The following is a 21568-nucleotide window of genomic DNA, read 5'->3' as shown; positions in this document are numbered from 1 at the left end:
GGCCGTGGCCCCCTCTTATGGCCCCCCACAGGAGAGCCTTGCCCCAAAGAAGGGCTCAGCATCTGCCAAAGCTTCCCCCACAGCAGGACATGCCACCGCCTTGAAGCAGCTGCACAGACTGCAGCATCCGAGGGTGGAATCCCTAAGACTGCAACACTAAAACCTTGACCAAATATCAGCCGCACAGATAAAAAACAAAACCAGCAATATTTAATACATATCTGTCGTCTTCTTTTTTAAAAAAGCTATGAATGAATATATGCTCTGTTCTGCAGACTCAGGGTTGTCCCAAGCCAGGTCCACCTGCTTCTCCCCAGGCCTCTAGTGGTGGCAGGGACCGTGGGTGGGAAAGGGACGAGGATGGGGCCAGAGTCACCCCCCCCCGGCCTGCTGGCCCTTGGCTGGGCGCCCTCTGTCCCCAGGGGGCTTTGGCCTCCCTACACGCCCAGCTGCGTCCTCTCCCGCAGGGCCTGGCTGCTCATCCCGGGGAAGATGCTCTGCAGGATATCGCAGTAGACCGTGTAGAGCTCCGGGTCCATTTGGGGTCTGGGGAGGGTCCTGGAGTTGCAGGCCTGGTCGGCCGCCGCCAAGTGCTGCAGCAGGTAGACGTCGCTGAAGAGCAGCGCCAGGATCTTGTGGGCGGCCTTGCAGGGGTCCTTTTCGGACTGCACCAGGGCCTTCAGCTCCGTCAGGGTGTAGCCGTTGTAGCGCTTGCTCTCCTCGGCCAGCGGCTGCACTGTCTCCCCGATGTGCCGGACCTTCCAGCGCAGGCACTTCAGCTCCTCCCGGACCTCCTGCAGCCCTTGCTCCACCGCCAGCAGCTCCTGACGGGTCACCAGGCCTCTGCTGGGAAGAGAGAGAGGGAAGGGTGGGCATCATGCGCTGGGCAGCCCCTCCCTCTGCCACGCCCCTTTCATGCCACCTGCTGGGAGAGGGGTGGGAAGTGCCTTTGTGCCAGCCAGAGGCAGTGGACACGGCAGGGAAACATTCCTTGCACACCATGGGCATTTCATGCGCCACACATCCCCGGGGAGGGGCCACCCCATTCAACTCTCTTTTAGGTCTGCAGGACAACAGCGTCACAGACACACAACACTTCCCCTTCCTGCATTTTTCTAAAGCGGTGCCTGGGACCATATAGAGAGCCTCTTGCTGTTGCCATGGCTGAACTCTGACACTGCAGCCCAGTAGGAAGAGGCAGGTGTTGGCACCCACAAGACCCGCAAAGCACCCAGCAAGAGCCAGAACCCCAAGATGGAACCTCGGCCGCTTCCTGGATGAATGAGGCGGAACAGCTCCCTCCTTGACACTCCCATGGGACTCATTCCTACAGAGCTGAGCGGAGAGGCTCTCGCAATCCCCGGTGCAGAATGAGGCCGCCTTTTGGCAGCAGGCCCCTCACGCAACCCACAAACCTCTTCAAGTCCTCCTCTTCCTGAGCTGCTCTCATGTCCTCTTCTGCCAGCTTCCCATGCCCAAGAGGCTGAGCACGCATCTGCCTTGCCAGCTGGTTTCCTGATGCCGCGGCCAGGAACTCTCGGCTCACAGGAGGATTGCCATGCCGAGGCAGCAGGGCTCTGCGCATCATGTTCTCTGGCACCAGGTTGGGCCTCGGGGGGGCTGGCTGGGATGCCAGCCTTGAGGGTTGGCCAGGGGCCAGGGGCCCAGGTCCTGCTGCTGACACCCCTGCCTGCGCGCTTGGATTCAGGCGGCCGTGCTCAGCAGTCCCTCGAGCGGCGGCTGGGGCCGCATCCAGATGCCTGGCTTCAGGGGAGGCGAGGCGGCTGCTGGGCTCTGACGAAAGCGAGGAAGAATTGGTGGTGCTGGTGGGAGAGCTGGACGGGGCTTGTGAGACGCTCCTCTGCCCATCGTGGCTCCTGGCGTTTGGCTGCAGCTTCACAGCTGAGTGTTGTGCAGCCCTGCAAGAGACCGAGAGTGTTCACTCCTCTCCTGGCTGACACATTTTACGTCCCGTGAGCAAAGGCCGCAGCTGCTCCAAATGCATGCATCTCTGCCCACTCAAAGGCAAGGGGGGGTTGCAATGAGAATTTTGGGGGCAGCTGGAGGCAAAGGGCTTGCATGCCTTTTCTCCTTCTCTCACCAAAAAAAGGGCTGAGGCAAAGCCCAGATGCAGCAGGAGGTGGGGGAGGGAGAGAGGGGGGACTCCTGGAAAACCAGCCACATCGGCTCCTCTCCTTGAAATCTCTCCGTTCCAGCTGGTCCTTTACAAAAGCTCTGTTGCCAAGAAGCAGCATGCAGGTTTCCTTTCCCCCTCCTCCCTCCCAATCCCTTTTCCTCTACTGTTGTGTCTTTTAGACTGTGAGCTCAAACGCAGGGGCTGCCTTATCACTGGCCTTTGTAAGCTGCTCTGGGAAAGCAAGATAAAGATGCTTTAAAGGAACAAGGAACAAGTCCCTGTCACACAGACATGGTAAATGCGGCAGAAAGGACCATCCTGGCTGGATCCCTTTTGTCCGGGGAGGTTATAGGAAGGCAGCTTGATTCCACGTGAGTCAGGCATGCACAGTACACCCCCCCCCCAACACACAGCTCAAAGAGCAGCCACAGAATCAAAGTGCCAAGTCAGAGGGGCAGCACAGCCCATCACAGAGCCACGGAATTGTTGAGTTGGAAGGACCTCCAAGGATCATCTAGTCAGCTAGGGAATCCCTGAGCGATGGCCATCCAACATGGTCACTCAGGTGAAGAACTTTGGGTCTCTGGGTGTGGTTTGTTTTTTTGGGGGGGGGGTCAGCTACATACTGATAAATTCAGTTTGGGCAACTGAAGCTGATTGGGAGTTGTTGTGCAAGAACCCTACATCCCCAAAAGATCAGAAAAGGTAAGTGACTGGAAAACTGGGCTAACTCTGGAAAGTGTGGTGTAAATAATAAGCAATCAGTAAATAAGAACTGGGAGCCCCCTTCTCTGTCTTTGCCCACAGGGACACCACCTGGTCCCTGGAGATCAGTGAAACAGACAAAGCAGAACCCAAACGGTACAGAGAAGAAGATGCCCGCCCCGTCCACGTGGAGGTGCCAGCATTTTGGGTGGGGGGCGTGTGCCTGGTCACACCAGGCCTGGGCTGAGCATCTCCCCGTGGCACTGGAGGGCAGCAGAGGAAAGGGCAGGGGCGGCATTGGCTCCTCCAGCGCTGGGCCCTGGCTCAGGTGGCTTCCATGGCCGGGCAGAGCTGGCACCTGCCTCTTGGCCCAGCAGTGAGGTTCTACCAGAAGCAGGAAACCTTTGAGTGCCAGGTGCCTTCGGGGAATGGAAGAGGCACCAGGGAGAGTTCCAGATTTAGACAGCCCTTTAGCCCAAGGGGCTCTTCTGACATCCACAAAACGTTACTCTGAAACGCAACTCGCACTCCTTTACTAAATCACCCAGCAAGACACACAGCGGCGGGCCAAACGGGATTTCCACAGCCCACAAAGTCAACACAGAAGCATCAAGCAATCAGGCACCTCTGCCACTGGTTCAGAAATGAGCCCAGCTCATTTTGCTATTGGTAGGAGTCCAGATGGGGAGGTGAGAGGGGCAGGCCTGGTTGGAAGCCCTCCAGTCATCTCTCTCAAGCCCCTTACAGGATTAATGCAAGGGCAACGGGGTGCAGGGAAGGGTGTCAATGACATGAGGAGTGTCGCCTGGTCAAAAAACAGGAGTGGCCACCGGTGCAACCCTTTCGGCCATGAGAACCACCTTCCACCATCCAAAATTGCTCTCCATTCGCAAGGCGAGTTATTGGTGGACTGAGCCAAAGAAGCTTTGCAAAACCTGAGCCATGAGATCCTTTGCAGATTAAGGCGCACTTTGCTAAACCTCAGCTGCGTGAGAGAGCCATGCTGGGCAATTCCTTGTTCCCCATGCAAGCTAAGCAGGTGGAGCCCGAACGACAAATGCAGCAGGACAAGACAGATGCAGCTATTGGAACGCAGCCCCTCCACTTTGGCTTTCAGTGACATGAAGACAAACACAGGTGGTTTCCCCACCACACACACAACACTGAGGTTTGGTCCACATTGCTTGTCCCTTGAAGCAAGGCTGACATCACAGAAGGCGATGCTTCAATGCCCAGAGAGACAGGGTGAAGTCAGGAATTGGGGGTGGGGGCGCCCCTCCAAAAGAGCCAAGAGGAAGGGGGTTGTGTGGCCTCGGACATTGAGGCCCTTGGTAGTCTGTGTCACCCACATCCTGCCCCCCTGCGCCAGGCCTGCTGCCCCGGAGAGCCGCCATGCAAGACAGACAGCGAGTCAGAGACAGGCGGCACTTACTATTGGAGGAGTAGCCATGGAGGCATGCTAGCCTCACGTCCCCAGTCTCACCTCTTTCCTCCTCCAGCCTGGAAAAGAGAACATACAAGTCGCGCCTTGAGCAGGAGCCGACTCCCCCGCTGGATCAGGACCCGGGAGGAGACCAGTCGCCTCCTAAGCCAAAGCCACAGGGAACACAGCGACACAGTCAGGCGACACAGTGCCCACACTGACTGGTAGCAGCGCCTCTCCAGGGTTGCAGAGCTACAGCCAGACGCCTCTTCCTCCTTCCTCACACTCAAAGCAAAGGCTGGGGGGGTCAGGAAAAGGGGGGCACTGTTTCCACCTCTCTGCTTTCAAAAGAGTGTGGTCCGAACCCCCACAGCCCTGCCCTGCCCACGGCTGCAGGATCCCAGAAGATCAGATGAGATCACCTTACCCATATCCCCCCCCCAATGTGGAATTTACCCTGCTACAAGGGACACACAACCCTTTGCTCTGCATTTGTAAGAACTCGACCACACTCTGCCTAGTGAGGTCCAGCAGTCTGCCTGTAGGACACTGCTGCAAGAGGAAGAATGCAGGAAGGACTTTTGCAGGGAAATGTCACCAGAATTGGTGATGCTCTCCTGCAATTCTACACTACACTTGATCTTAGCCAAAAGGCCGAGAAGCAAATTCCTTGCTGGCTTCGTTCCCAGGGACAAGCCCCGATCCTCTGCACCCCACCAGCCCAGGCTGGTCAACCAGGAAGAGCCACAGGAAAGGCAAGGAGCAGGAAATGCCTCTTTCAACACTTGCCACGGTTCCCTTAATCACGGTTCCCAAAACCTCCGTTTTGTTATAAGAATTCCAAGGTCTCCAATAGAGAATAAATGCTCATAAATGTACAAGGCAAACACACATACAGAAGTATATACTCCACGTGTCTGAAATAGTACAGGAGAACAATCCTGAAGCCATTTTGACTCTCTCAAATTGACCTCAAATATTTCTCTGCAAGGAGGAAGAAAATGGGGAAAGCTTTCCAATGGTCTTTGAACTGTAGGGACTGCTTACACCTCCCTGTAAATACAGTCTGGCAAGTATCTGTTAAGCTGAGCAAACTATATGTGCAAGAGATTCAGGAACTAAAGTATTGACCATCTCCAAGGAATGGCCAAGAATGGCCAGGCTACCCAGAACATGCAGTCATTATCAGGTATCCTGGCAGACTGGAGAGAAGCAACACTCTCAAATTTCTACTGGAGACAGTCTCCTTCTGTGATGTATGTATGATGTTTGAGGGTGGTCTTGGGCTACTGGGTGGGCAATTTCAAAAGGCTTTATAGAGGCTTGAGCACCATTGTTCTGGGTCTCTCTTGCCTCCTTGCAAGGAGGGAGGGAACTCTATTGCAACAGAGAAATAAAGACCTGCCTTGCTTTCACTGCATCCTGCCTCCATCCATTCATCTCATCTCAGTCCCTTGGGGAGCTGGGCAGCAAAAGCCAACCACCCCTAATTTCCTATATCTGTTTGCAAGCGCCATCCATCCTCACAAGGCAGGCCAAGCCCTTGAGTTACCAGCAAGAAAGGGAGGGGGGAAGCAGGGAAATATCCCGTTGTGCAACCAGCTCTCACTGTTGCAAAGCCCCTGCGCTTGACCATCAACATGCCCAGAACAAGGCAAGAAAAGGAAAGGTTCTCTCTTCCCAACATCAGCATTGCTGTCACTTAAGTGGGGGGGGGGACACAGAACTGCATGGCTTTCGGACAGCAAACATTAAAATACAGGACTCTTCCCTTCCTGTCGTTGCTTCCTGGCTGGGGTGTAGGTCAGCAGGGAAAATATTCTGCTTGTATCTTTGCAAGAGATTTTGAGAAGCTGGAATCTGCCAGGTGACCCCAAGGCTCTCCCAACCGGAGGAACCCCAGGTAACGCTTTGCCCACCTTCTTCCAGGCACAGAAGCTGCCTCTTGACTGCTCCCTGCCCCAGTCAAAAGGGGGGAAGCCCCAGGGCACCTTCAGGAGGTTCATGATCACTCCGACTTGGTGCATCAGGGATGGTGCCTCCCCACCCACCTGCTGCCTCCTAAGCCAACACAAGCCGGGCCTGGAGAGATCTCCTTCCCCAGGTGAGCAGAAAAGAGTCACTGCAGTGGCCCCTCTTCTCTCCCTGCCTCCCTTTGCGAGCTTCGAATCACAGCGTCACAGAGCTAAGTTCGTTCCCAGCAGATCTTGCACCAAACCCCTTCCGCTCCAGCCAGTCATTACCTTCAGATGAGCTTCAGACAGCCAAATTCATTCATTCCACCAAATGTCACTTTCAGTAACCCAGGTCATCTTCTCCAGCTAGATTACAAACCCAGAAATTATTGGGTGGCCCGGGTAAAGATTTGGGGGCCCCCGCCATGCTGGCCAACCAATGGCAATGTCCTTGTGGGTGAAGGTGAGCAAGAGTCAAGCCTCTCGAGGAGTCAAGAAAGAGACAGAGAGTGCCCTAATCTGCAGGTTGCCATTTGATTGGATTTGACCCTGATCTCATTTTAGGAGATTGCCTGATTTTATGTTGATGTGTTATACATTTGATGTTAGCTGCTCTGAGCCCGGTTTTTGACAGGGAGGGCGGAGTATAAATATTATTATTATTATTATTATTATTATTATTATTATTATTATTATTATTGGCGTTTCCTCTCCCATCGAAAGGAAGCTACGCCTTGCTCAGAGGAAAGGAGGAGCCCCCTGGTTGGGGCACCACCCACCCACCCAGAGGGATCCTTGCCCTCTGCATGTCCACCCTGCCTCCCCAAGGAGGAGCAGGCGTGATGCTTGCCAGGCTCCTACTCCCTGCCCCACAGCCCCCTTCCCACCCTGCCCTCCCAGGCCAGCCCCACTGACCTTCCGTGGAAGTAGGTGATGGGCTCGTGGTCCGCGTAGGCGGCCTCTTCAGGGAAGCCCTGCTCAAAGACTTTGCGCTTGTGGCGGAACTCAATGACCGTCTTGGTGTAGGAGTTCAAGGTGGTGACGGAGGCAGCCATGCAGCAGGTGAAGGAGCCCCAGGCCAGGCTGCAGAGAGAGAGGGGGGAGAAGGGAGAAAGGGGGCTGGGTGGCAGACCCAGGACCAGGACCCCCCACCCCCAGCAATGCCTCTCTCTGGTACTGGGTCCCAAGGCGGCACAGGGCCCATCCTGGACATTCACTCATGCATATTTATATATTTATGTCAGGTTCCTACTGGAAGACCAGACAAACGCTAGAACATGAGCAGTGGCAAAGTTTTTATCGGTGGTTGCAAGAACCAATGATCCCTATCTTTAAGTCTGAACAAAATGCTTGTTTAACCTGGAGGTAGGCTGTCTGAATTGTGCATTGCGTTGTAACAATTTGTTGGGTCTCTGGACCATAATAAAGATTGATTGATTGATATATTTAATTTGCATTTCACCTTTCCACCAAACGGTGCTCAAGGTGGCTCATAGCAATCAAACAAATATAATAAGGGGTCAATTGAGTCAAAGGTATAAAAAGGAAGGGGATTGTTTTGAAATATATCTATTCAAGCAACGGTGTTCGGGTTGGGGAATTAAGAGGTGCTGAAAATAAACTTCACAAAGAGGGAGAAATTAGTCAGGGGAGAACTATTCTTTTTAACGGCAATAAATAAAGTGGAAAACAACATAGTATGGAGAAAAGGAACCATGAAGAAGCCGTAAAGAGGTGCGGTGTGTGTGTGTGTGTGTGTAAAGTCAACCTGGAGAAAAAGAAATTTATGGTGGGAATTTTTTTATTTTTTATTTTGGTGACTGGTATAGTATTTTGAAAAGCAAAATGCAATGTATGTAAGAATGAATATAGTATATATAACTAATGGGAATGGAAGAAGATATTTGCATATGTATATGTAATTGTGAAATGCAATAATAATAATAATAATAAATACAGTTAAAACAGCCATAGGACATCAAGGAAAGAATATTAAAACAGGAAAGTAAAATCTTAATTAAATGACCTTTGGGGGCACAGCCCCCCCCCCAGCTCAAGTCGAAGCACAACAAAGCACCGCCCAGGGACATTTCCCCCTCCTGGCAGCGGGTGTCCAGGACTGAGCTCCTTCCTTAGACCCAGACTCTTGGCTCAGGAGAAGCAGCCTCTCTTCTTCACACTTGCCCTGTCCTTCCACCCTGGGGGATGCAAAAGAGGAAGGGGTGCCCACGGACCCCTCCCCTGCAATTCCAGAGGTGCCAGGAGGCCTGTGGGACTCCAGGAGACTGACAGGAGCCCAGACAAGGCAGCCTGATCCTTGGCCATGGCTGAATAATGGAGTTGGGGTGGGGGAGAGAAAGGTCTCTGCCTGCAGAAGCCTCCTGTGCTTTGCTCTCCTGGTAACCCATCGCTGGGCCAGCCGAGTCCTCAGTTTCCAAGAGGGCCCTCCATGAGGGTCCCCCCCACAAGCCACGCAGAGCCTTCAGCTGCTCAGTCTCACCAGAAGGACCAGCCGTAGTCCCACGAGTGCGGCCTCCAGTCTTCCGGGCCGAGGCTGACCGTCACCTGGAACACCTGGGTGTACATCATGTGAGCCACCATCCCCAAGAGCCCTGCCAGGAGACACAGGTGGGAGGCGAAACACAAGAGCAGTCAAGTACAACATTCCTAGAGTGAGCATGTTGACACATGGGGAGGAATGTTTGTCCAGCCAGCAGGAAAACTTCCTGTTTCCTTCTGGGCTGGGACAGACTTCCTCTGCATGTGACTAGAGGTGGGCGTGGCCTCACCTGTGCAGGTAAGGACAAAAGCACAGGGCAGGGCAGCCATCTCTCCCTCTTTGACTACATGCATCGAAGAAGCAACATCTGCTTAGCCAAAGATGCTCTCTTGGGCTCCAGCCAAGAGACAACAAAGGGACTGTCTCCTTATGAGATAGTTTCCAGGTGTATGTTACTTTTCTAAGCTAAGTCTCCCTTCTGGGATCCTATTGTGAACAGAATGTGAGTAAACTCTTTTTATACTTTTATAGAAGACTGTGTCGTGTCTTATCTTTTATGGAGAAAATTTAATAAGGGGAAAATACCAGAACAGTTATTATGGAGGCTATTATGGAGCCTGAGCAAATGCATCCGCTGCGAGTTTAAAAAGGGGGATGTTACTCTGCTAAATTGTGAACTTGTTAACACAAGTTGGAAAGGCTATAATCAGACAATATATCCTCTCCTGCATCCCTGAACATTCCCACAACACAGGCCCAAAGGTTTCCATCGCTGGGACAGGGGAGACCCTGAGGCTGTCTTGGAGCCAGGCCACCATCGAGCCCAGAAACTGTGGGGCAAGCTCCCCATCACCGGAGACCCACCTCCCTCTGCAGCTGGAGATACTGCCAGGGACCAGCCCTGGGACCTTCTGCAGGCCAAGCAGGTGTCCTGTCGCTTGGAGGGGAGGGGACTGTAGCTCAGCAATTCTAAGTATTCTGAAAGCTTGCATAACCATTCTCCCCTAGTGGGTAACAGATTCCCTTTCCAATACTTAGCCACCAGGATTCCTGCTGCAGATGTCGCGTATAAGAAAATTTTAGTTTTGTCTTTTGGAATATCATCATTTAAAATTCCTAAAAGGAATGCCTCTGGCCTTTTACTATATGATATTCTTAGTATTTTCTTTATTTCTTCCACCACCAAGTAGCTGTTTTCACCTTGCTGCAGTGCAAGGAGTGCAGCTACTTCCTGGAATATTTCCTGGGCTTGCGCAGGGACCTACCTGAGAGCACCGTGAAGACGGCGGCGAAAGCGTTGAGTTTGAGCCCGTCAATCACGTTGTTGGAGTGGATGAGCTCAAGGCACATGAGGCTGAAACCGATGACCAGCAAAGCAATGTAGAGCACTTCTGACACCACTGACAGCCACAAGACTCCTGCAAGCACACAAGCGACACCGTCAGCACCGGGAGGGAGCTCTCTCAGATCAGAGAGGCTGGGGCAGGGCAAACTTCAGCTGCGACTCCCACACTCCAAGGGGTTGGGCTAGATGACCTTCGGGGGGTTCCTTCCGACTTGACAATTCTATGATCCTAAGCTGAGCAAGGGAGTTTCCAGCTGAGCTGCTGCTGGGTTGATTCCAAGCTCAATTGGAAAACAGCCCTGCTCCCAGAACCATGGATTTGCCCTCAGCCGCCTTTTGAGGCAACGAGAAGCAAGCATTTTCTGGGAAGGGGCCACCAGGATGGGGTGGGGGTTCATTTCATAGCCCACTGGCGGCTAGTAGCAATCATCTTCCTTCATTTGGCCCCATCCCTCCCTCCCTCCCTCCCTCCGTGGCCATGACAAGCCCACTAGTCCTCAGAGTTCACTGCCTGCCTTGGGAAAGGAAGAGAACAGAACGTGCAAAGCATTATTTGTTTAGGAAATTTATGTCCTGCCTTCCCCCTGAATAGTCCTCATGTGGACTTACCCCCCAAAAAGAAAAAAGCAACAAAAGAAATACCCTCTAAAATCAGCATCCAAAAAATAAATGCAAAGAAAGCAGTGTGATTAAAAACCACAGCACGAGCCGAGAGGGCAGGTTTCACCAAGCGCCTAAAATCACCATTTTTATTTAGAGAGCACCATCAGTGTTGGTGATGCTGAAACGAGGACAAGGTCTCAGCCCCGGGAAGCTTACAATCCAAAATTCAGCCCAATGGCAGTGGAAAGGGATGGAGATGGGCAGGGAAGCAACATGCAGCCGGTGGTCTCCACAAGAGGTGCTGAGGCTTGAGCAATGCCAACTGGAAGTCAGCAGTAAGGATGCACTGCACAAATTGCCAGGGGAGAAAACCCCACAAGCTGGTGGGGGGTGTTGCCACCTGCAGTCACCCATCTAAACCTGGGAGGGGGGGGGCACAAAGACAGGTTCCCAGGAGAAAAGGCAGCAGCAGCAGCCCTTCAGGGACTCAGGCCAGCCCCAAACCTCCTGGTCCCCTCGATGTTTACCCAGTGCCAGCAGCTGCCCTGTGCCACCCCCAATCTCTGGGGAGATCTGGAAGAGCAATGGAGAGGGCCAATCAAGTAGGCTCTTTGCCACAAAGGAGGTGGGCTAGGAAGCCCCCGGCCCCTTGTGCAGTGCTGGAGGAACGCAGGAGGTGCCAAACGTGGGGCCTGGCAGGTGGAGTGGCAGCCAGGTGGCATCCCTGCAGGATCCGGGAGGAAGGAAGGGGGCCCCAAAGCAGAAGGAGCTATCAGGGCAAAGCCCAGGTGGGGCAAGACCCCCCCCCAGCACGGCACCCTGAGTTGACAGGTCAACCCTCGTGGCTTTTAGAGGGCTCTCGGTTGCTCTGACCTTGCCACTTCCAGCACAGGCACAAAAGGGGCAAAAGAGTCGCCAGGGAACAGCCGTTCTGCCTCCCAGTTATGAACAGGCTCCCTCCCAGCGAAGGAAGCAAGGATACGCCTGTTGCTTATAGGCAAACTGAGGCAGCACAAGGGCCTTGGCTCTCCTCTGCAAAAGGACAGGATTTCTCGGTTCAGCAGTGCTGATCTCACCATCAAAACACGGGGGGGGGGGGCCGAGATAAGAGACAGAGGCAGACAGACATGCTCACTCCCTCCCTCCCTCCTCCCTCTCCTGGCGCTGCCACTGTCACCTGCGCAAAGGTGACCCCGGCTGATGCGCAACTCTTACCTTTCTCGGAAGCTGGAGCAAGGTCAATGAAACTCCGGCATTTCTCACCTTGAAGAGAAGAGGAAAGGTTGGACAGGCAGACAGAGGCTGAGTGGACATCGCCACACCCCCAGCAAGGCTCCTCTCGCTCCTGCCCTCTCTCACAGCCCCCCACACTGCTGCTCCTGGAAGGCCCCATTCAGGCAGGAAGAGAGGCAGCTGGCCTTGGAAGCAGAGTCAGGCCCCTGGGCCCCCTCTGGCTCTGCCCTGTCTACACTGGTGGGCAGCGGGGGCACCCCAGGCTTCCAGGCAGCCCGACCTGGAGATGTGGTTGGGGACTGAGCCTGGGGGCTTCTGCATGCAGGGCAACTGCTCTGCCCCAGAGCCGCACAGCCCTTTCTCCAAGCAGAGACCATTCTCCCAGGAAGGGGCAGCCGGGCCTGTCCTACCCCTTCTGCCTGCCCACAGGGCCTCTGCCAGTGCTGCCCCACCTGAGAAATGGGTGGGTCCCCTGTTTTGCATGCAGAAGGTTCCCAGTCCAGTCGCTACCTCTGCTTACAGGACAAGGGAAGAAGAGAGAGGGGTGGCTGGGAAGGAATTCATCCTGCACACGGGTGGTCTTGAGCTTCCGCTAAGAGGCTGCAGGGGGCTGGGGGGTGGCTTTTCCTGCCTGGGGCTGTGGCAAGTCCCTGGCTGCTCATCTTCAGCAAGATGGACCCCTGGTCTGACGGCAGAGGCGGAAAGGACTCCCAAGGGGAATGTAGGCCAACCTCCTGCAATGATGGATGTAGTGATCAGATGGGATTACTATGAGGAATTGTAAAATATGCTTCAAGCCATTGTGTCCGCGATGAAAGCATTGCATTGAATGGGTTTGATTCATTGACAATAGTTTCTGATCGAATCCCACATTTGCTTTCTCTATGCCTGACAGGCATGTATAAGCATTCTGAAACACAGGCCAGTTGCTTCATCAGGCATCCTGGGTCACAGAGATAGTAGGTAGCTTCTTTGATGTAGCTAATGTTAGTTTTGTTAATCTTAGGGCCAGGAAGAGAGTTCACTCTCAGATATGTATGTATGTATGCATGCTCAGAGTAGTCTTTGTAGTTAACAGGATTTCTTCTGGTTTTTGAAATGCTCAGAGGAAATCTGATTGGTTCTTACGAATACTGTGTAAAAAGTTCTTTTGTGAATAAAACGACCTGGGCTGAGGGGTGGACAGGAATTATTATTGGCACCTCCTCCCAGAGTCTTGCTGGTGAAGCCTCGTGTGTATTCTATTAATCAGAGTCCAATCCTCCCTTGTTTTGGGAACACTACAATGTTGGGAAGCCAGAGCCCTCCCCTTCATGCCAGGCTGCCCCACCTGAGCCAGCAAGAGAGCCCTGGCGCCCAAGGTCCCAGCGGGCAGGCCTTGCCGCTCTCACTCTCCTCCTGGCAGCCCCTCGCCAAGGGGGTCTTTCTGCTCCAGCCCAAAACACTCCCCCCCCCCCCGGATTCAGCTTCTTAATCACCAACATGGCACACAATGCAAGATTGCATAACCATGAATAATTTTACATTGCTGAGTTATGTAACAATGGTATTTATGCAGCTATTAATAGCTTATACTATTCATAGCGTGCTAATAACAGTAATGTGTAGTGGATCTCTCTCTCTCCATCTCCTTCCCCTAAAAATAAAAATGAAACCCTGGGAGGGGCATCATGTGTGCACATGAAAGGGCAGGAAAGAGCAGCCTATCCCCAAGTCCGAATCCTGTTGTGTTTTGCTGCTATAGCCCTATCCATCAGCTGGCAGAGAGGCAGGCAAAAGCTGAACCGCTAATGAAGGGTACCTATGCCAGTAATTAAGATCCACCCCCCTCGCCTGAGCCACATCGCCCACATCCCCACCCCCCACACAACTGCTTCAACCATCTGCCAGAGGAAAGGCCAGGGGAGTTTTGAGAGGCCTCAGCAATACAGTCATACCTTGGATCCCGAACTCCTTGCAAGTCAAACGTTTTGGCTCCTGAACGCAGCAAACCCGCAAGTGAGTGTTCCGGTTTTTGAATGTTCTTTGGAATCCAAACATCCAACATGGTGTATGTGGATTCCAGTTGGTGGCAGGAACTTCCTGCAGCCAATTGGAAGCTGCACCTTGGTTTCTGAACGTTTTGGAGGTCAAACGGACTTCTGGAACAGATTCTGTTTGACTCCGAGGTACTACAAATGGTTAAATGGCAGTCTCATTACAGCCTATGGAATCAGCTTCAGTTGCTGAAACAGCTGGAGGACACAGCTGGGCACCTGCAGGAAGGTGGGAGGCCAAGTGCCCTCTCCGTCCCTGCCCATTACAGCTGGCACAACCCGGGAGGTAGAGGCCAGCCAGGTGGGTCCAGAGAGTAGTTAATGCATGTGGGAGTTAAGCCCGCTGCCTTGATCAAAGGGGGAAATGGTGTGGCCTCTCTTGAAGAGCCCCTCTCTGCTTCCAGAGGATTTAGAAAACTGTCACCTGGCCTCGAATACTCCTTTCTGGAGCAAAGTGACAGAGAGGGTAGTGGCTCGACAGCTCCAAAGGCGCCCAGACCCAGATATGTCTAGACCCATGGCTTCCTGGCCAGCATGACTAAACCACTTCTGGTGCAACTGGATCCTGTGACGGAAGCCAGAGCGCACGGAAATGGCATTTACTTTCCTGCCGCAGCGGTACCTATTTATCTACTTGCACTGGTGTGCGTTCGAACTGCTAGGTTGGCAGAAGCTGGGACAGAGCAATGGGAGCTCACCCTGTCGCAAGGATTCAAACTGCCAACCTTCTGATCAGCAAGCCCAAGACGCTCAGTGGTTTAGACCACAGCGCCACCTGCATCCCCAACCAGAAAGTAGTCCTAGGGAACTAAGCACAGCCTACAGGATCAGGCCAAGGGACATTTGGTCCGGCATCCTGTTTTCACAGTGGGCAACCAACTGCCCATTAAGGGAAGCCTGCAAGTTGAACATCAGCACAGGAACATTCTCCCCTCCTGCAGTTTCCATGCTCTCCCAACCATAGCTGTCAACTTCTCCCTTTTCTTGCGAGGAATCCTATTCAGAATAAGGGAATTTCCCTTTAAAAAAGGGAAACGTTGACAGCTATGCTCCCAACTGAGCTACTCTCACTCACAAGGAACCTGAAAGCAAGCAGCTGGAACTGAACTTGGACTCAGCCCCCAAGTCTCATCAACCCAGCAAGCCTCCAGCTCCTTCGTTAAAAGCTGCAGTGCTAATTCCCAGCTCAGTGGCCGCAGCAAAGACTCAGCTCCACGCACAAGGGAAACGAATCACCCTGGGATGCCACGGGCCCTGATTTTGTTTGGCACCTTTTAAAGTGCCCCTTTGCCAAAAGGAAGCCCACAGACTGCCATTTGGCTCACAGGAGTCGACTCCCAATAGCGCAAGAGACACAGAGAGAGAGGGGAGTCCAGGGCTGGGATTTAGCAGGGAAGGGATGGAGAGCAAGAACTCCCTGCCTTTTTTCTAACAGCAAAAGCGTCAAGTTATTTCTGGCCCTTTCCTCCTGGCCTAGGGGGCGAGACCCACAGGCACCAGCCCCACTGAAGAGGCTCCAGGGAGACCAGAGGGACATCGCTATACCTGGCAACAAATCCTAATTATTGGATTTTCTGCCTCATCTTTTTGTGCCTGCCAAACAGCCGTGCCGTGCTTGTAATATTTTATTCTCTTGTTAACTATGCTGTTTAAAATATGCATTTTATATTTGACTTCACTTGGCAATGTTTTTTTTCAAATGTTGAAGATTTTGGTTTTTTGTTAGCTTTGTTTGTGTTAAATATGTATTCTGTAGCTGACCTCCTTTGTAATGTTTAATTTTGAAATCTTTGAGATGGTATTTTGCTTTCCTGTTAGCTGTGTTGCTTTGACTGTGTGCTTTATATTTGACTTACTTCAGAAACATTTGATTCTGCATTGTTCTGTTGATGTTTAATATGCTGTAAACTGCTTTGAGGTTTTTCTTAAAAATATAAAGCGGTATAGAAATGAAATAATAATAATTAATAATAATAATAAAGATGCAAATGAGAGCGTTTGGCAGCAGGCATGATACCCGTTCCAAAGCACTTCTCTCAAAAACCTTTCATTTCCACGGCTCTTTGAATGTGTCCCCCCCCCTTGTAGCCTTGCCCCATTGTTGTTGCATTAATCTGAAAGCAGCTGAGCCCCCCCCCCAGCCCCCATGATTTTTAAAAGTTAAGTGTGTCAACAGAAACAGCACACCATGTTGATTTATTTGGGACCTTTGCAGGAGAACCTGCCTCCTTTCCCTCTGACTGGGGGCCCCCCCTGCAATGCCTGCTGGCTCCCTGCTGGGTCCCCAGACGAGGACCAATTTAAGAGCCTTTCTTGGAGCTTCGTCAAATGCAGGTTTTCTGAAGGGCACTTGAGAAGCAGATCATCTTCCACTCCCCCCCCCCTGCCATGACCTCAGGCACATCCTAGCAGGAATCTGTCTTCCAGTGGCCCCTGCACCCCCAACCAGGCTTCCTCACCAAAAACTGTCCCACCGTGGCAGATGGGGGGGTGAGACTTGACCTTTGACTTTAACCAGCAGCCCGGGAAGGTGACTTCCATGCCCCCCCTCCACACAACAAAGTGCCATCACTCCCTCTTTGTGCTGAGGATTTATTCCTGCTATTTTTGAGCATATTGTATAACTGATCTTCTTCTAAGCTTTTTAGATTTAATTTCAGACTTGGCAGGGAAGCTGGGCGGACGCACTGCCTTTTCCCAGTCACCAGAATTTGGATGCAGTTGGTACTCCCCACCCTGGCAGGACTTCATGCTCTGCGTCCCCCTCCCCTCCCAACAGCCACCACTGCTCCCCTTGGCCCACGGTTGCAAGGGGGGGAGGAGTTGTGAGGTCCAGGGGGGCTGCAGCTCTTCTTCTGCTTGCTTCCAGCACCTGATTATGGCTATGGCAGTGAAAACATCTTTGCAAAACAGACACAGATGGAGCTTGCAGGGCTGTTTTGGCACAAACAACGGGCACAGGCAAAACCAAGCCCTTTCCCCACCAGGAGCCCACACACCCAGGGAGAAGCAGCACAGTTGATGCGCTGAGCAGCAGGCCTCCCTCAAAGGTCTCCTCCGAGTCAAATTTAGACAAATGCATGGAGGAGAGGGCTATCGAGGGCGACTGAGGCAGCGATGCTTCTGAATGCCTGTTGCTAGATGCCACGGGGGGGGGGGGAGAGTTGCTGCTGTGTTCGAATCCTGCTTGCTGGTTTTCCACAGGCACCTGGTTAGCCACTGTGAGAAGAGGATGGCGGACTAGAGGGGCCATGGGCCTGATCCAGCAGGCACTTCTTACAAGTGCATTTATGACCAACACTCCAGACTGCGGCAGGGAAAGCTCATAGCAACTCTGAGACTTAAGGTGGCTTTTAGAGTTTCAGAAATTTAAGTGGCTCAAATAAAGAGACTACCTGAGAGCCGCTGCTCAGAGTAGTCTCAAGCATCTGCAGGAGGCCCTGGGTCCCAATCCTTATGTTATAAGAACTCTAAGGTTCCCAAACATAAAATAAACGCTCGTAAATGTACAAGGCAAACACATACATAAGTACCGGTATATAAACCACATATCTGAAATAGTACAGGAGAGTAATCCTGAATCCATCTTTCAGTGACCTCAAATGTTCCTCTGCAGGAAGGGAGGCTATTCCCGTCTTAGGAGCATATATGTGTATAGATATGGTGAGCCTGTGACCTGGATTCAGGAATTAAAATATTGACCATCACCAAAGAATGGCCAGGCTGCCCAGGTAAAGCAATCAGTGACCATTAACAGATATTCTGGCAAACAGGATTTCTGCTGCAGATGCCCCCTTCTGTGTTGTATGAATGATGTTTTGGGGGGCGGTCTTGGGCTACAAGGTGGGCAATTTCAAAAGTCTATATAAAGGCTTGCACACCATTGTTCGGGGTTCCTCCTCCCTCCTGCATGGGGTGAGTGAGGACCCTGTTGCAACAGTTTAATAAAGATCAGGCTTACTAGCTGCTTTGCTTCTCAATATTATCCCTACCGATAGTGAGCCCTCTTAAGGACTCTATTCAGGCTCTTGGATACCCCATAAGGGAAAAGGAGCAGGTTTTTTCTATAACACTTAGTACCCTGGGTAGCAGCAACAGGTGCTGGAAGAGGCCCTCCTCCCCCTGCTGGAGACCCCAGAGAGCTGTTGCTCCTCTGAGGAGACAAGGCTGGACCAAGGATCCTTCTCAGACATCCAGCCTTACAAGCTGCCTTGGAAGAACCTGCTTCTAGCTACGCAAGCCGTCCCCCTGCAGCCCAGTTGCCCAGGGGATGATGGAGGGAGCTAGGGAGCTTTGCCCTGCTCAGGAACTGGAGGAATTATTCCCTCCCTGATGGCTGATGAATCAAAGCATTAACGCTGCTTATCTCGACTACAGGACAAGGTTTCCCCAGACACACACAGCTGATTATAAGAGAGCCACAGTTTAACACAGAGCTCAGCGCTCCATGAAGCGAAAGCCAAGATGCCTGGGTCGCTTGGCAGCCCCACACCGCCTGAGTCTGCAGGGAGAGGCTTCAGTCCCCTCAAGCTGAGCAACTTCCAGACCTCAGAGAAGCTGCGCAGCTGCCTGCAAGCTCAGCCCCGGCTGCTCCCTTGCTGGAAGGCTTGCACAGCCCAGGGGAAGGGTCCTGGCAGCTCAGCGGCAGAGCCAGTGCCTTGCAGGCAGAAGGTCCCAGGTCCATCTCCAGGTGGGGCTGGGAGGGACTCCTGCCAGAATCCCTGGAGAGCAGCTGCCAGTCAGTGCGGACAGTGCAGAGCTGTGTGGGCCAATGGTCTGGCTTCATAAGGCAGCTTCATATGTTCCATGTATGTTCTCTATAAAAGGGGGGTGCACGCACCCATGGATTGCCCTGATGAAGCTGTGGGGGGGTTTGAAGGAGGTGGGGGGAGATCAATTCAAGAGCTTTGCTTGAGATGCAAAGAGCAGCTGGTGGGGGTGTCCATTACTGTCTCCACCATAACAAATTCCTTCCAGTAGCACCTTAAAGACCAACTAAGTCAGTTCTTGGTATGAGCTTTCGTGTGCATGCACACTTCTTCAGTATCTGAAGAAGTGTGCATGCACACGAAAGCTCATACCAAGAACTGACTTAGTTGGTCTTTAAGGTGCTACTGGAAGGAATTTGTTATGTTTTGACTATGGCAGACCAACACGGCTACCTATCTGTAACTGTCTCCACCATGGCAGGCTTAAACTCTCCCACCCTCCCACTCCCACCCCCCTCCCAAGCTGCCTAGGCTGCTATTTAACTTCTTTTTTAAAAAACTACCATGCTGGTTTATTTCAGCCACACAACTAGTTTGGCACTGATGTAACTTGCAGGTTTGGGGGAATGTTTCTCGTGTAGAATCAGAAACTAAGTTGGGACTCCGGGACTTAATTGCCCAGCGTGTTTTAAAGGTGGGGGGACCCTCAGACACACTTCTAAGTGAGCAGGGGAACTGCGCCATGCTTTGCTAGGAGACAGGGGGGCAGCGCAGCTGGTTTGCGGGGGTGGCCACGAAGCCGGGGTGTCCCAGGGGACCAGGAGAGCCTCCGGCTGCTCCATCCCTGGCTCGCAGCAAAGGCGGGGGCACAGCCCCCGGCAGGACTCAACGTGGAGGGGGACAAGCCCCACGAGGAGGCAGAGGGCTCATCCATACTGCCATCTCATATGGACAGAAAACTCCCCGGACCTCTCGAAGCACTTTGCCCTCGACCAAGAGCGCTGGAACGACCCTCCTGCGCGGCGCAAGGAAGAGGGAGCCAAGGAAGGGGAAGGGGCGGAAGAGAACCCGCTGCCCTCGAGGGGGGCATAGGGCTGGGCTCCTCGGGAGCCCCCATCCCTGCGCGGTGCTTGAGGCCGGTCCCCCTCCTCGCAGCCGGGGTTGGCCGGGGCCCCGGAGCGGGCAGAGGCCGCCTTGCCTGCTGCCTGCGACGCTGCCCGTGTCAACGCGCCATCCGCCGTCGCCACAGCAACGCCAGCAGATGCTGCAGGGCCGGGCAGACTTACCTGCGCGTAAGCGCCACTCAGCTACGGTGGGATTACTTCCGAGGAGGCCTCTGCTGCAGCAGCCCAAGCCTCCCTCCGGGTCCCAGGCAGACGGGCACGGTGACAGGGGCCCTCCCGCCCGGCCAGAAGTCCAACAGAGCCGGGCCCTGGCGCGCGCCCCCTCCCCACCGCGAACGGCGTCCCCTGTCGGCGGGGCGCGAAGCCTCTCGGGCCGCGGATGAGCCCGGGGCCTTGGGGAGGTTGCTGCGCACGGTGCCGTTGTCCCGCCGCAGGCTTCTCCGCCCGGCAGGGGCGAGGCGGCGCCCCCCGGCCCCCCGGCCCCCCGCCCCGCAGGTACTCACCGGGCGTGTTGATGTTCTCCTCGCACGAGTACCAGATGCCGGCGTGGAAGTACCTGAAGAGGAAGCGGTCGTCGCCCGTCTCCCAGCTGTAGTGCACCACGTTGGAGGCGGGCGGCGAGGAGCCGTTGCGCGCCGTCTCGTTGGCGGAGGCTTCGTAGCCGTAGTCGAGGCAGTTGGTGCGCTTGTGGGGCCCGCAGGTGGGCTTGGGCACCCGCTGCGTCCCTTCGCACCAGTGCGTCGTGCCGAAGGCCGTGGCCGAAAAAAGCAGCGCCAGCAGGTTGAGCCCCACGGCCAGCAGCGCCCGCGCCCGACGGCCCCCGACGGCCCCGCCGCGCCCCGACGGGGCCCCGCTCCCGCCCGCCGCCGCCGCTGCCTTCATGCTCGCCCGCGCCACGCACCAGGCAGGCGGCGCCGGCGGCGGAGGAGGCCTGCCATGGCTAGGAGGGGGCGCGCGCCTCGGGCTCAGCCGGCGCGCCACTGGCCAGCCAACGCCGCCGCCACTGCCGCCAGGGCCAGGGAGGCCGGCCCGCCCGCCCGCCCGCCCGCCGAGAGGGAGCCGCCCCGGAGGGAGGGCCTGGCGCCGCCTCTCCCGCGCCGGGGGCGGCCCCTCCATCGCCAGCAAGGGACGGGCGGAGCGGGCTCCGCGGGGAAGGGAGGCCGGAGAGGAGGCGGCGAGAGGGGGGCGCACGGGAGGCGGCTGCTAGGAAGCGCGCGGCGGCGCGCGGTTCACTTCGGGAACTCGCTGCCGCAGGAGAGGCCAGCAATTTGAGTGGCTTTAGAAGAGGATGGCGTGGGACCAAGTCATGGAGGAGGAAAGGGCGATTGGTGTCTAATAGCCGGTCTGGCTCGGCTCTGCCTTCGTGGCTGGAGACAGCAATGCTCGGTTGCTAGAATCGGCCAGTATCCCCCTCATCTTTGGTTCGCGCAGCTGGTTCTTCCTGCCTAAGTGCGGGACCTGACATTTGTCCCTATGGAAACTCCTTGTGTTCGTTGGGGCCCAGTTCTTCTGTGAAGGTCGGTTTTCCCGCAGCATTAGGTGCCCCTCCCAGTTTAGTGTCATCTGCACATTTGCACCCTCTCAGTTCCTTCGTCCAAGTCATTTATAGAGATGCTGAACAACAAGGGGCCAGGACAGAACCCTGCGCCCCCCGCCCTTCTCACTTTCCCCCAGGATGACGAGGAACCATTAGCGAGCAGTCTTTGGATTCCAGCTACAAATAAATCCACCTAACAGTTACCTCATTCGGCCCACATTAATATTACTTGTTAACAACAAGTGTTGTTTTTTTTAAAAG

The 21568-nt window shown here is 54.2% G+C and overlaps 1 protein-coding gene across 2 annotated transcripts; it reads right to left on the bottom strand.

Moving 5' to 3' along the window:
- Positions 1-188: 188 nt before the first annotated feature.
- Positions 189-20667, bottom strand: LOC309329158 (uncharacterized protein). Of its 2 annotated transcripts, none has more exons than XM_081839775.1 (7): positions 20274-20667; positions 11884-11931; positions 9986-10138; positions 8721-8832; positions 7136-7303; positions 1416-1919; positions 189-846 (listed from the first exon to the last, which is right to left on the bottom strand). In XM_081839775.1, the coding sequence occupies exons 1-7, from the start codon at positions 20650-20652 to the stop codon at positions 438-440; spliced, it is 1773 nt and encodes a 590-aa protein (XP_081695901.1). In that variant the 5' UTR covers positions 20653-20667; the 3' UTR covers positions 189-437. The 2 variants fall into 2 exon arrangements, with proteins under 2 accessions (XP_081695901.1, XP_081695902.1); XM_081839776.1 differs by having other exon boundaries at positions 189-843.
- Between the last annotated feature and the right edge of the window lie 901 nt (positions 20668-21568).

This window comes from Podarcis erhardii, assembly GCF_964252035.2.
Source record: "Podarcis erhardii genome assembly, chromosome: 14".
Classification (NCBI taxonomy): Eukaryota; Metazoa; Chordata; class Lepidosauria; order Squamata; family Lacertidae; genus Podarcis; species Podarcis erhardii.
This window is presented reverse-complemented; position numbering and strand designations above follow the sequence as displayed.

Bases quoted from the DNA above. Each gene is read 5' to 3' on its own strand.
- LOC309329158 (XM_081839775.1), bottom strand. From the start codon at position 20,652: ATGAAGGCAGCGGCGGCGGCGGGCGGGAGCGGGGCCCCGTCGGGGCGC. The intron at 11,932-20,273 runs GTGAGTACCTGC...CTTCTCTTCAAG, and splicing joins GGAGAACATCAACACGCCCG to GTGAGAAATGCCGGAGTTTC. The intron at 1,920-7,135 runs GTCAGTGGGGCT...GGTCTCTTGCAG, and splicing joins ATCACCTACTTCCACGGAAG to GGCTGCACAACACTCAGCTG.